The sequence below is a fragment of the Notolepis coatsorum genome, assembly GCF_963971535.1.
Source record: "Notolepis coatsorum genome assembly, chromosome: 6".
NCBI lineage: Eukaryota > Metazoa > Chordata > Actinopteri > Aulopiformes > Paralepididae > Notolepis > Notolepis coatsorum.
Window position 1 is genome coordinate 128434796 of NC_140170.1, and position 15543 is coordinate 128450338.

Consider the following 15543-nt stretch of genomic DNA (forward strand, 5'->3'; position numbering starts at 1 on the left):
GTTACACTCTGTTTTCCTCCATTTCTAGGTTTTTGTTTTGTCTCTTTTCTCTTTTTCTCTACTTTTCTGTCTGCTCTTCACCAAAACCACTTACATTTTTCCTAACTGCCCTCTCTCTGACTTTGGAAAAAGCCACACTGTGTCAGGGCCTTGATAGGGTAGCAATAAACACACACACACACACACACACACACACACACACACACACACACACACACACACACACACATATGCATGGTTAGGTCTGTCAATGTTCATAGAAGTATTGTCCTGCTCAATCAGCTGTGGAAGTGTTTCTTCAGCTACAGCCAGAGGTGTGTGCGTGTGTGTGTGTGCGCCCCTCCCAGAGCCATTAAACTCTGACGTCAAAAGAAACCCAAACAAATGACACAGCCGCTACACTACACTGGTTGCACATGTGTTGCGTACTGGTTTTTGTAGGATATTAGTTATAACAGTAACCATGAGGTCAAATAAAACAATCACTCTCCCCTCACTCTACTGAGGTGCCCTTGAGCAAGGCATAATTTTTTACTTCCAACTACTCCAGTGAAGCTGCTCTGTGGCTGGCAGTTCAGGACTGTGGATGTGCCAGGCAGCTTGTGTGTGTGCGTGCGTGAGAGAAGCAGGGCGTTGATGAAAAGGGCTCCTACAGGACGACCTGCTCAGTCCACCTTCCCTGGATAAAGCGTAAAACATCTTTAGAATCGGATGTAAAAAGGTTGAATGAAAGTGGAGTCGTTGATGTACTGCACCGGAGGAGGACTGTGCTTCTTGTAATAAATTCTACTAGTTTATAACGAGCCTAGTGGTGGTCATTGTTGCGCTGGAAGGGGAGGAGCCATTAATATTATTTATAGTAATTATAAACCACTATAATAATCCTGTTCTTCCACACGCGGTTTCCCGATGAGTAATATGTTTACATTCAATAGTAACAACCGTATTGACCGCCGTTTACATTTCAGAAGCGGTTCAGTATGTGGGACTATAGAGGACAAAGAAAACGCTATGACCTACAATAAAATAACACTCGCTTTAATAAACCACATTCTTCCAGATGCAGTTCATCGATGCGCTGGACGCGGAGGACCTCCTGCTGACGGGAGAGGTGAAGTGGAGACCCCTGGTGGAGGAGAACGCACAAAGCATCCTGAAGGTGGCCACACCCACCTACAACGATGCCGGGCTCTGAGATGGGGGCCGTTCCCTAAAGTACTACCCCACGTCGTTTCCTTCCCTCACTCCCGCCTACACGAGGAATGTGGCACTCTTGTCTCCTCTGTCTTTCTTGCCCTCCATCTCTCACCCGCACTTTCGACAACGCTGGACTCTTGAGATGGAGAGCTGGACATTTTTCTCACCTTCCTTCGTCCTTTTCTCCTCTTTCTTTTGACCCCGCCCCCCCTCTGCTTCTTTTCCTTCTCTCTCCTTCACTAACGCCCCCATCTGCAGTGATGCAGGACTGCAGACTGGGAGCTGGATTCTCTTCTCCTCCCATTGTCTCCTCCTGCCCCCTCATCCCTGGTGTCTTCCTCCTCTCATTCTCTCTTATATCTGTCTGTCTGGAGACACAGTTTAGACAGGTTAGGCGTTTTCTAGTCTAATTTACATGTTTCTGTGCACACGTATACACACACACACACGCAAATAAATATATATAACCCTCTTGACACGCGTATACCCCCAATCTACGAATCCAAAAGCGGGGAACACCACGCACGTCGCACCATGGTCATCATCTCCTATGTGTTCTGAGAGCCCCTCCCTTCAGACTGTTGCACTTCCTGTTTTGAAAAAAATAACAGAATAAATAAAGAACAGAAAACAAGGGAAGAAGAGAAATGGAAACTGTTTCTCTGTATTTATATATTTTTTTCTTTTTCTGAATGCCATACACATATTTATAAAATCATAGTATTTTCTATGTACCTACAACTTTACAAGCTCTTCCTCCGCAGGGTTGCATGATGTGACTTCTGACACTGACTAGTCGCTGGAGATTAGAAAACAAGTTCTGAATAGATGGAAGTTTCAGCTTGTTTTGCCTGGTAACAAGAAAAAGAAGGGTGCTTTTAGAACAAAATAAACGAAATGTTCTGACAGGCAGAGTTCCCTTCATGTAGTCAGAGGTCTGTCCTTATATAACCCTGGCCCGTTCCATCAACATTCTCTCTTTGTCAGGTGCAACTGTTGTCAGTTCCTCCCTTGTTGCTCTCAGAATAACACAGGAAACTCAGCTGTCTCATTACTGTATAATAAAAAATAAATACAACTTTTTGTTTAAAAAAAACAAGACTTAATAAAAATGTTCTCTGGATGTCTAATCCTCCTGAGTCCTGTTTTGTTTTCTTGTGTCAAAGTGGTGACCTCTGACCTCTGATGTTTTAGTTTCAAATGGAGGAAGAAAATGCTTTTTGATTGCTTCATTTGAAAAGCATTTATATGCAGCCTTTTCTAATGCCTCGCTGATAGACATTTAAATAAATCATTGAAAGTATGGTTCTTGACCAAGGCTCCCTAAACTTTTTTGAAAACCTCCCAAGACTTTGGGTCACCAGTGCATCTTGTGATCAGAATTGTGCACAGGCCTAAAGTGGTTAGCAACGGTTACAAGCAGCCATGTTGGAAGAAAGAGAACTACACAAACGGACATGCACAGACACGGTGCAGAACTGACATGACATGATTGGAGTAAGTCAGTCTCAGCTTACTGATGTCTATCAACAGGTTCTCAGGAAGGCCAATGCCATGTCGGATTGTTCTTATCTCCCCCTGCAGAGAGTTTTGAGTTATTGCCATCAGGCCAACGTTTCAGGAGCCTGAGGGAAGGACTAAGAGACTTAAGGCATCCTTTTTTCCAGTAGCCATTGGTCTGCTGAACTCCATCAAATGAACACTCAACATAAGCTATAGTCTGTTGCAACTTGCTTCTGCACTTTACTTTGCCTTATATTAAGGGAGAAGTCATTGTTTAACGAGATATTTTGTCTGATTGTATTGTGTTTTGTTTTATATTGACTGGTTATCATGGCTGCAACCCTAGAAAAGAAGCCACCCAACTCATGCAATCACAGTCATGTTTCGCCTCCACTATTGCAGTGTACTACTAGCTGGATTACTGGCTTGTGCCACCACGGCACTTCAACTCAGAACACAGCGGCCCGCGTGATCTCCAACCTACCAAAGTCATCCCACTTCTCAGTGAGCTGCACTGGCTTCCTATTGCCGCATGAATCCGCTTCAAGGTTCTTGACCTGGCATTCCGTGCAATAAGGGGAACGGCTCCCTCCTGCGTGATTACCAAAGGTAGCCGCATTTCTGGCAGACGCTCTCTGATTGGCCGACGTCAGTTTCTACACTGGTTAAGCTTAGGAAATCTTCGAAGTTAGGCAACGCCAGGTAGTTTGCAGGCTGTTTGACGTGGAAATGGGCAAAGACACAGCTCGTCACGCTATTGGGCGCACATGTCACATGACCAGAAATGCGGCTACCTTTTGTAGGAACGCCTCCCCCCTACCTCTGGTCAATGGTCTCTTAACTACACACCCTCAAGGCCCCTACGCTCTGCATCTTCTGGAAGCTTGAGACCAACTCCTATTTGGGCTCCTGGGCTGTCATTGAAATGAATCCCATTCCCACCACAGTCAGTCCAGTTGAAACTCGCCCCAAGTTCCACCGTCGACTAAAACATACTTTTTAAATCAATGTTATGTACCATGCTACTATTTACTCTGCTACTATGCCTAAACTACTACCTACTATGACACTACTATGTCTGTATAGTTCTGCACTGCTAGATGAACAATACTGTACCACTCACCCTTAGCTGCTAGAGGAGTACCCCTCCTGCTGACACAATTTGGTAAATCACTTGGGATAATCAGCGTTGGCTAAATGTAAAGTAAGTTCATAGAAGCCAATCTGCCACTAAGTGAATATTCGACCCCACTTTCTAGGTAGAATCTGTAATGCCGCCAAACAGCGACCTCTAGGCAAATGAGCCCCCATTGGTATTACTTTTTGTGTTTTGGTCGTGTGTGGGTTGGAGTTTAGTAACTTATTATACTGTGAATTTCTCAGCATTGGGTTTTTCCAGCAGGAACGAAGAGCAACTTGGAAGGTAATAATAATGTTTATGTCAAAGAAAGCCCTTGTGTCAGTGACGCCTCCATGGAAGTCCAGGGGTTAGAGTTGTGTAGCTACTGTACTCATCTTAAATCCAGGGGATAGAGTTGTGTAGCTACTGTACTCAAGTCCAGGGGTTAGAGTTGTGTAGCTACTCATCTCAAGAGAGTGAACAGTTATTTTTCATTTCAACTATTATTTTGATAATAATAATAATAAACTTTATTTGTATAGCACCTTTCATACAGAAACTGCAGCTCAAAGTGCTTCACAACAGAAAAAAGACAGGCATAAAATCACAGTTTTTCACATTAGGATCTAACATCCCAACAGTTTATGGTTTGATTCAGTTTTAAATAGACAACAATAAAAAGTAAGATAAAATAGTGCAGTGCAATAAAATTGTAGAATAGATTAAAAATATATATATATTTTACAGTGCAATATAATAGTTCTGGATTACTGTTCAACAGTTCAAAGTCGTCTTTTCCTTCTCTGTTTGGTATCCACAGTTTAAAACTTGACAGTCTTCCCTTCTGTTTTATACCCACTGAGTCTGTGACCCTTTGAACCTCCCACCCAGGGCAAACCTCCCTCTCAGGGCGCAGTTCCCTCTCTCAGGGTGCAGTTCTAGGCCTGGGTCCTACACAGTTTTAAAGCCTGACAGTTTTGAACCTGTAATAAAAAGCAATAGACAGAGAAAAATAATACAGTGCAATAAAAGGCGGGGAAACTACATTGGAGGGGGTTGGGTTTGGACATTTACAGGGCCAGTTTCGAATTGCAGTCTCTCGTAGGTGCTCTTTTAGAGACGTTTTGAAGGTGGGTAGTGATTCACATTCCTTTACAGCTGTGGGTAGGGCGTTCCACATTGTTGTGGCATAATTGCGAAACGTGTTTAGTCCCTTGTTTGAGCCGAATCTGGGTTTAACAAGTTTTTCAATCAATCAATAACATGATTTGTGGAGCTCCCTCTGGTGTTGTGGTCGTATTCACTGACTTTTGGGAAGTATTTTGACATGTACATGGGTACCTTAGTGGTGTAGTGTATCTTGTAGACCAGGCCTATTGCAAGTTGCTGTACTCTGTCGTCTACTCTAAGCCATCCTAGGTTGTCAACGTGGGCAGGGGTGAGGTGGGTTCTAGTAGTAAGGTCAAGCAGTAGTCTGACCAGTTTGTAATTTAGTTTTTAGCGCCTTTGAGGTGCTTTGGTACCATGAGGTGCAAGCATAGTCGTAGTACCCTTGAATGAGTGTTCCTGCCGGAGTCTTCAGGGTATTGTTGTTTACCAGAGAGGATATCCGGTACAAGAATCTAGTTTGTTGGTTGACTTTTTTTATTACATTGGATGCCATTTTGTCACAGGAAAGATTTGCCTCTAGTATTGAACCTAGGTAGGTAATTTCATCTTTCCTTGTGACAATATTGTCACCCACTGTAACTGAGAAGCCGTCAGTCTTGCTGAGTTCGTTTTTTGAACCGAAGAGAATGGACTGTTTTACCCAGGTGTAATGATAGTTTGTTATCAGCGAGCCATGTGCAGATTCTGCCGAGTTCCGATCTGAGGGTTTTTTCAACCTGTAACTTGTTCTTGTCAGAGACCAGCAGGGCTGAGTTGTCCACGAACAGGAACAAGTTGACGACATGTCATTTGCATAAATTAGGAACAGTAACGGTCCTAGTATGCTTCCTTCTGGAACACCACAGCTCACTGGGGGGGGATAGAGTACCGTTTACCTCCACCATCTGTTCTCTCCCCTCCAGGTAGGATTGCATCCAGCTCACTGATAAGACTATCAAAACCAACTGCTTTTAGCTTGTCAATCAGAATGGAGTGATTGACAGTGTCGAAGGCCTTTTGTAGGTCCAGCATGACCATGCCGCAGTATTTGCCCGCGTCCACCTCTTGTTTGATAGAGAAGGCATGTGTCAGTGGAGTGGGATGTTCTGAAACCAGATTGGAATTCGTACAGTAGATTAGATTTTTATTTTCGCGAGGTACTTTTCGACCTGTTCGTATACTATTTTTTCCATGAATTTCGAGATGGAGGTAAGAATAGAAACAGGGCGGTAGTTGCCTGGGTCCAATTTGCTGCCCTTTTTGTGTCTTTGGGTACGTGTCCCTGTTTTATGGAGTAGTTTATGTGTGTGATGACTGGGGTGATGGCGGCTGCTGAGTCTCTGAGGAATTTGGAGGGGATATTGTCATGGCCAGTGGCCTTGTTAGGTTGGAGGGCGCTCAGTTTTTTGTGTATCTCAGCTGTTGTTACCGTTTCTAGTTTGAAATCGTCTTTGCGGACCCCTAGGTTATTGTAGTGGGCTAGGATGTGTTCTACCCCAAAATGCCCTGAGTGGGAGGGTAGTTTATTTACCAGTGTTGTGGCTATGTTTGTGAAGAAAATGTTTAAGTAATTGGCCACATCCAGCTTGTCTGTGATGAGCGTGTTATCTGTCTTTATGTTTATGTTTGAAAATCTGGTTTTAAGTTTTTTACTGCATCCTAGTTGATTATTGAGTAATTTCCAAAGTTCACAGGGTTTATTTTAGTTTTCCTCAGTCTTGTCATTGACCATGGAGTTTACGTAATTTCTTAGTCTGTTTCTTTGCAGTTTGAGTTCAGTGACGTGGGCTTGGAATTCACTGCTCGAGCTTTTGGTAAGCTTTGACTGACTTTTACGAAACTCAGAGCATTTTTTGTCTCTGGTTTTTATAGCGGTCAATATTTCGGAGTGCATTTGGCTCAGCGCAATCTTTTACCCTGGTGGTTCTTAGGGGGCCCATGTCGTTTAGTACTGTTGAGAATTTGGTTTTGAAACCAAGCCATGTTTCTTCAACTAGTGTACCACTGAGCTCTTCTGACCAGTCCAGGCTCTCCAGTTCTAGGTTAAAGGCCTCTAGAGTAGGTTTTGAGGTCTCTAGATGTGACTGAGATCTTGGACTTGTCAGAGGTCCAGTAGTAGATGATCAGTAGTAGATGATCGCAATGTTCTAGGAGGCACATAGTTGTCTAGAAAATTTGCAATGTAGCTTGGTCCTGTTCCATTTAGTGCTTTGTATATAAGGAGGAGGACCTTGAAATAAATTCTAAATGTTACCGGAAGCCAGTGTAGGTTAGCTAATACTGGACTGCACAAACATAGGAATTGGAAACTTCTAATATATAATTTGCATTAGTCTAGCAGAGGGCTCGTGTTTACCAAAAACTGAGGCCTAGTCCAACAATGAACTAGATAGCCTACATACCTGTATGGATTCTTTATTTTTTATTTAATTTGTTTAGCTATTTTTAACTTGTCTTCAAATCACAACCATACCTGCAACCATCTATGTACTGAAATAACAATGACATAGTATGCATTTCTTCCTCAAGGAACAGAGGAACAGAGCGATAGGGAGGTGGAGAGGGAGAGGAGGAACAGGGTGATAGGGAGGTGGAGAGGGAGAGGAGGAACAGAGCGATAGGGAGGAGGAAGAGAGCGATAGGGAGGTGGAGAGGGAGAGGAGGAACAGAGTGATAGGGAGAGGAACAGAGTGATAGGGAGGTGGAGAGGGAGAGGAACAGAGTGATAGGGAGGTGGAGAGGGAGAGGAGGGACAGAGTGATAGGGAGGTGGAGATGGAGAGGAGGAACAGAGCGATAGGAAGGTGGAGAGGGAGAGGAGGGACAGAGTGATAGGAAGGTGGAGAGAGAGAGGAGGAACAGAGCGATAGGAAGGTGGAGGGGGAGAGGAGGAACAGAGCGATAGGGAGAGGAGGAACAGAGAGGTGGAGAGGTAGAGGAGGAACAGAGTGATGTGGAGGTGGAGAGGAGGAAGAGTGATAGAGGGAGAGGAGGAACAGAGTGATATGGAGGTGGAGAGGGAGAGGAGGAACAGAGTGATAGGGAGGTGGAGAGGAGGAAGAGAGTGATAGAGGGAGAGGAGGAACGGAGAGGTAGAGGAGGAACAGAGTGATAGGGAGGTGACAAGGGAGAGGAGGAAGAGTGATAGGGAGGTGGAGAGGAAGATAGTTATAGGGAGGTGGAGAGGGAGAGGAACAGAGCGATAGGGAGTTGGAGAGGAAGAAGATAGTGATAGGGAGGTGGAGAGGGAAAGGAAGAGTGATAGGGAGGTGGAGAGGAGGAACAGAGTGATAGAGGGAGAGGAGGAACAGAGTGATAGGGAGGTGGAGAGGGAGAGGAGGAACAGAGTGATAGGGAGAGGAGGAACAATGTGAGAGGGAGAGGAGGAACAGTGATAGGGAGAGGAGCAACAGTGATAGGGAGGTGGAGAGGGAGAGGAGGAACAGTGTGATAGGGAGAGGGAGAAGAGGAACAGTGATAGGGAGGTGGAGAGGAGGAACAGAGTGATAGGGAGGTGGAGAGGAACATAGTGATAGGGAGGTGGAGAGGGAGAGGAACAGTGATAGGGAGAGGGAGAGGAGGAACATAGTGATAGGGAGGTGGAGAGGAACATAGTGATAGGGAGGTGGAGAGGAACATAGTGATAGGGAGAGGAGGAAGAATGATATGGAGGTGGAGAGGGAGAGGAGGAAAATAGTGATAGGGAGGTGGAGAGGGAGAGAAGGAAGAGAGTGATATGGAGGTGGAGTTGTTTTGTTCCTTGATTTATTTCCATAATACAGTTCTAAAACCCACAAAGCAGTTTACTCAATAAAGTGTCTTCATATATTAGCCTGTTATAGTCAGATTGCATACATATTTACCCATTTTCTTCAATATGGGGAACAGCGTGAGTGAATATAATCCTACGTATTTTCGATTGAAAAAATATGTATATTGTGTCTTGGGGCCATATGGGGGCCATATAGATAAGTTAGTAATGAAGTACAAAACAAAACAGAATAATAATCCTTATTTTTTGGGGTGGTTGGTACTGAGTTACACACCGGGTCCATTCGGACCCAGAGTTTTTGTTAACACCAAAATAAGATAAATAAATAAGCAGCGCACAAGGGTAGGACATTTTTTGACATATGGGTTCCAAGGATACCAAAGCTGCTTTTAATGAGGGAAATTCTAGACCTATAAGTATTTTACCTGTCTTGAGCAAAATCATGGAAAAGCTGGTGCATTCACAAATTCAAGAGTATTTTGTTTCAAACAAGCTTGCAACAGATTCTCAACATGCCTATAGAGCTGGTCACTCTACTTCTACTGCCTTGATACAGATGACTGATGACTGGCTTAAAGCTATAGATAACTCTATGTTGGTGGGAGCTGTGCTGTTAGATTTTAGTGCTGCATTTGATGTGCTGGACCATTCTCTACTGGTTGATAAACTTAAATGTTATGGTTTTAACTCTTCTGCTTTAAAGTGGATACTAAGTTATTTGTCCTCTAGATCACAGAAGGTGTATCTAAATGGCAGCCTGTCCAGTAGCAGAGGTCTAGAGTGTGGCGTGCCGCAAGGAAGTTGCCTAGGACCTTTGCTCTTCTCTGTATTTACTAATGACCTATCTTGGGCTACCAAATGTGCTACAACAGTTCTTTATGCAGATGATTCAACATTGTATTACGCTGCACCATCATGCAATGTACTTAATGAAGTTTTGAGTAGAGAACTTAAAGTTGTGCATGACTGGGTAGTATGTAATAGACTTGTCCTTAATATCTCCAAGACTAAATGTATTGTGCTGGGAACAAGGCACAGGTTATCTACAAATCCAAAGCTTCATTTAAACTTGTGTAATTCAGCAGTTCAACAAGTTGAAAGTACTAAACTCCTTGGAGTGATGCTGGATTGCACTCTGTCTTGGTCTCAGCATATTAATTATATTGTTTTAAAAATGGGAAGAGCAATTGGTATTTCCAGGAAATGTGCTTCTTTTGTTGCCCGTCCCCTTTTATGTCAGATAGTGCAAAGTTTAGTTTTATGTCATCTTGACTATTGCTCTGCGATGTGGTCATCTGCTGCCAGTGGTGACCTCAGGAAGCTCCAGGTGGTCCAGAACAGGGCAGCACGGTTGGTACTGGGCTGCTCACTAAGGTCTAATGTGAGCCGTATGCATGCCCGCCTCTCTTGGCTTAACGTTGAAAATAGATTGTCTTTTAATATACTTGTGCTGTTCAAGTTGGTCATGAGCAGTAAAACTCCTGTTTTTATACATAATCAGATTGTTTTTAGTAATACTGTGCACGAGCATTACACTAGAGGTCCCAGTAGTGGACAGCTTGAATTGCCAGGTCCTAGAACCAGCGCTTTGGGGAGATCTTTTATTTTTAGAGCATTAACTCTTTGGAATGGCCTGCCTCGGAACCTCTGCTGCATTTACAGTAGATTCACTTTTAAAAAGAATCTTAAATCGTTTTTAAATTGTTTTTAACACTGTAAAGTAATTTTTTGTTTTTGTTTTACACTAATGTAATTTTAGCTATATTAATTGTTACAGTAGGTTCATTATGCATTGTGTGTACTGACTTTTAATAATTTAGTTTTTTGCAATAGTGATTGTTTTTGTATGTTTTTTTTGTGTGTGGACCCCAGGAAGACTAGCTGGTTGCTATCGCACCAGCTAATGGGGATCCCTAATAAAATCAAATCAAGTCATTCTTGCCTTGATACAAACATCTGGAATTTTCCGATTCACAGGAAGCCAAAGAAAAAAGTTTCAGTAACAGTAAAAGATTATGAAAAACGAAGGGCACTTTGATTTGTGTATTAAAGCTGCAGTAGGCAACTTTGGAGAAATTAGAGAGTAGTGTTGTCAAAAATATCGAAGTATCGATACATATCGATACTGAATATTTAAAACGGCTTCGATACTCATTTCCCGAAGTACCGATACTTTCTGCAGTATCGGTACCAGCTGGCGAGTGTTCTACCGCAAGTTGTTGACGCGCTGTTCAGAGCACTCTTGCCCCTCCGCCTCCTCCAGCCCTCCCCCTCACAGAGCAGTCTTCAGTTAGTAAACAAAACATTTTAGCTGAAGAAGATGGTAAATGCAGAGCCTCCGCAACTTGTGGATAAAGAAAACAGCAGAAGTGCTGTTTGGAGGTACTTCAGGTTTGAAGTAAACAACGAAGGACAAGCTAATGATGCCCCAATGCTATTTGCAAGCGGTGTTAGAGCAGTGCCAACGCGGATCTCCATAAAGAAATGAGAGGTTCGTGACAGCTGCTCTTTCAACGTCACTGTGACTGAAGCATTAAACCATTAACTCTAGTTTAATACATGATACGTTGTCTACTGATGGCGCATAATATCAACAGCTGATTCGTTGTAACGTTACAGCTTTCAGCTAACGTTAGCTACTGCTAGCAGTTAGCTCCGTTAGCTTAGCTGCCCATTTATAAATACTGCATGGAAACGGAGTAACGTTAACGTTTAAACGTTATGTCGAGGTCATACAATACTACAGTCGACATAAGGTTAACGTTACCCCGTTTCCATCAAGTGTTTAAATAGCAGCAATCTTGTTGAAAATGTAACGTTACTAAAATGCTCCGAGCATAGCCAGTCTCTCTCTCTCTCTCTCTCTCTCTCTCTCTCTCTCTCTCTCTCTCTCTCTCTCTCTCTCTCTCTCTCTCTCTCTCTCTCTCTCTCTCTCTCGTTATCTTTAAATAAAAATCGAAACTGTTACTAACTGTAATACAAACAGTTCAGTTTGTCAGGTACATGCAACACAGATTACAGTGTTTACATCTGTCTGCTTGAGAAAATACCATGTTCTGCATTTGCAATAAAAATGATTGAAGTGAGATGAACAGTTATTTTTAAATGTGTGATCTAAAGATAAACAAAGGGTTTTAAAAGTGTTATATTTATCTTCTCTTATAGTACCAGAGAGAAGCAAAATGTATTAAAAAAAAAAAAATAAAAAATATATATATATTTTTTTTTTATATCGAAATAATATCGAAGTATCGATACTTTTCAAGGTATCGTATCGAAGTCGAAATTCCAGTATCGTGACAACACTATTAGAGAGTGAGTTTAATGCCAACAGGAATTGAGCATGCTCTGCATCACTTTTCAAGCCCATGCACACGCAACGGTTTTCCACAGACTCCCAGAGGCACCAGCAGCTTTAAGCTGAATTTAATATATACAATTCTGCCCAATTTTAACAACCAATTAGATGTTTTTGGCCTGCCAAGTGGTGTTCCTGAGGTCGCATCGCAAAACTAACACCACCACCTGCCAATCAGAGGATTGGAATTTATTTTTTTATTCAACCTCTTAACTGGCGCCCCCAAAAGTGGCAATTTTTTAACTTGAACTTGAGGACTGTATACTTTTATTGCAAACCAAAATACTATACTTTATACTTATAGCACATGCATGCGCCTGGTCTCTTTTGAAAGATAACTAAGTTGCTGATACAATAAAGAAACGTTTAGTGCTAATGAAATAGAGTAACATAGGTCTGAACTTAAGTTGAAAAATATATTTCCCAAAATTGGTATGGCTGAAAAACACCCCGGGCCCATAGCCTGAAGTCTTGTGTAGTACATGTCCAAATTTCATACGATTCTGTTCAGAAATGAGTGATTAGGAGCGATTTTGGTCAAATGTGAGAAAAAAATAAGCTCTGCAGGTTTCTATTTTCTCATAGACTCCAATGCATTCTGAAAAATTTTTACTTCCTGTTTTCGCTCGTTATTTTTCACCTAGATCCCTGATTCGCTCATCCCCACCTGGGATATCATTGGAAAGCCACACTCATTGGTTACAACTCTGTCCAATCATTTTCGAGATCGCCAAATGATTGACGGAGTTAGAGCCTTGGGAGTCAGGAGTGGTATTCGAAAGAAGTTTAAAGTCTGCTATTTGGCACACGCCTCACATATCGGCATGTAACTCGAGAACCGCTGAATGGATTTTGTCGCGTAAAACGGCAATAGACAGGCAATAAATAGGGCTTTCATTCTATATATTATACTATATAAATATGCACACCCAAACCGCTAAAGGTCGCCAAAGTGGCGTGTCGCTCCGGTGGGCCGTATATGGGCCATTGCGTGTTAAGCGCAGGGATGCGTTCTTCATGGGACAGGGTTGCACTCCGTGCACCCAAAGATTTGAGCAGAAGCGCGTGCACGCACATGCACGGATGTGCGTGCACTCAAGAACGCGCTGCACTCGACTCTCGGTGTCGTGTTTACCTGCCTGCCGGCGCTACCTCGCATTATCATAACAATAGCCGCTCATTAGGCCGGTGTCTACTACTGTCTTCAACTACGTCCGCACATACAATGTATAAGTTAACAGTATCTACCTGTCTTCATTCATCATCACAACTGAGCAAGGATGCCGCAGCCGCCACCGTTCAAGAAGAGGAAGACGACACTGGTTCAAAGCAAACTTAGTTTTGCTAAACCAGCAGTGGACGCCAGGAGCAGGAAGGCAAGTGTTGAAGTCAGAGGTTCTGTGTAGGATTGTTAGTAAAAAACGGTCTAACTTTATATATGGCTGTTTACACTAGTAACTGTTTACCTGCATATATAACTGTCTCCACCAGTAACTGTCTAGCTGCATATATATCTGTTCCCACTAGAGGGCGCTCTAGGCGGAGCCACCCAGGTACACCACCATGTGGCGAGTATAAAAGTAGATGTCTCCTCCCACTTCTTTCTCTCCCCCATGTCTCTCAGTGATAGAAGACCTGTGTTACTGCTCTTTCCATGTGAATAAAAGAAACCACGCCAGTTCAGGCTCAAGATAGAAACCATGCCTCTTGACCACATTATTGTCACCCTATAGCCGAATTCTGTTAACAGGTTATGGGCCCAGATAACGCCAGGGCGAAATAATAAGGGTACTGTAGCAAGCTTAGCTGAAGTATAGGCTAGGTTAGCACCGGGAGCACCACGTGGCTAGACGCTAGGCCAACAAGAGCAAAAGCTAAGCATACCACTAACGAAGAGGATGGAAAATAAGAGAAGGGACAAATGGCCGACATTCAATGGAAAAGCAGAGAACTATGAGCTCTGGGAAGAGCGCATGCTGTGCTGCATGCACGGGGCGGGGCTGAAGGAGACGATCCTGGCAGAACTGACGGCAGAAGAGCAAGCCCTGGACGACCAGCGTAACGCAAGCGCGTACTGTGAGTTAGCGCCGATGCTCGACGACACCAGCCTGGGGCTGATATTCCGCGACACTAAAGACCGAGGCCGAGAAAGCCTGGCGGTATTGAGAGAGCATTTCATCGGGCGAGGAAGACCCAGAGTCGTGGCCCTCTACATAGCACTAACGGGCCTGAGGAAGGGGACCACCGAGACTGTGACCGAATACGTCAACAGAGCGGAGCAGATCACGACGCCACTGAGGAGTGCCGAAGAAGCACCAAGCAATGGGCTAAAATGATGGCGATGATAATGAGAGGACTACCGGAGCTGTACATACCGTTCACACTCCTGGTAACACGCGGTTCAACGGACATGACGTTGGGACAGTTCAAGGCTAAGTTAAGGAACTTCGAGGCCTCGGAAGACACCCACCCAGCCGCCGCGGAGGAGGGGGAGAGGGTGCTAAAGGCCAGAGCGACGCCAAGGGAGAGAACCAGGACCACGACGGAACTGGCGTGTTGGCGATGCGGAGATAAAGGCCATCGGAGAAGCGACTGCACAAAGACTGTCTGGTGTAGCTTCTGCAAATCCACGGGGCACACAGACAGAGCGTGCATGAAGAAACACAACCAGAGCACACAATACGCACATGGACAAGATGGCGGCTATGGACGAGACGACGGTCATGGACGAGATGGAGGCCACGGACAAAATGGCGACTACAGACAAAATGGCGGCTACGGATGAGACGGCGGCCACGGACGAGACGGAGGCCACGGACAAAATGGCAGCTACGGACAAGAAGGCGGCTGTCGACAGGATGACAACAGCGGACACAATGGCGGCGACGGTCGACGTGATACGAATCGAGACGGCGCCCGGAGAATCGATGGCGGCGACGATCGACGTGAGACGGATCGAGACAACGCCCGGAGAATAACGGGACAAGAAGACTACGCTTTCGGGGCGCGGACGGCGGGCACCGCCGGACCGGCCCAGCTGCAGCGGGCCCAGAGAAGGGGGCTGATTGTGGACACAGGTGCGTCGTCCCATATCATCAACGACAGGAGTCGGTTCAAGAACTTTGACGACACTTTCCACCCGGAGAGGCACAGCATGAAGCTGGCGGACGGGAGACGCACCTACGGATTGGCGCAAGAGAGGGGAGACGCACAGGTATGCCTCATGGACAGTAAGGGGCGCCGGCATACGGTGACATTAAAGAACGCTCTCTACGTACCATCGTTCCCACAAGGACTATTCTCTGTAATAGCTGCTACTGCAAGCGGTGCCAAGGTATTCTTCGATAAAGGTAAAAGTGTTCTTGTAGAACCTGACGGTACCCGGTTTGACATAAAGATGTACCAGAGAATATATTATCTGAATACGGAGTGTAATGACAACAAC

At 44.4% G+C, this 15543-nt stretch overlaps 1 protein-coding gene across 1 annotated transcript in view; it reads left to right on the top strand.

The window, feature by feature from the left end:
* The window catches only part of uqcc1 (ubiquinol-cytochrome c reductase complex assembly factor 1), a 44371-nt gene extending 42044 nt beyond the window's left edge, over positions 1–2327 (top strand). Inside the window, exon 9 of the mRNA XM_084316377.1 lies at positions 1061–2327. Coding sequence (XP_084172503.1) covers positions 1061–1195 — 135 coding nt within the window. The 3' untranslated portion in view covers positions 1196–2327. The remainder of the gene's footprint in view (positions 1–1060) is intronic.
* Positions 2328–15543: the final 13216 nt, after the last annotated feature.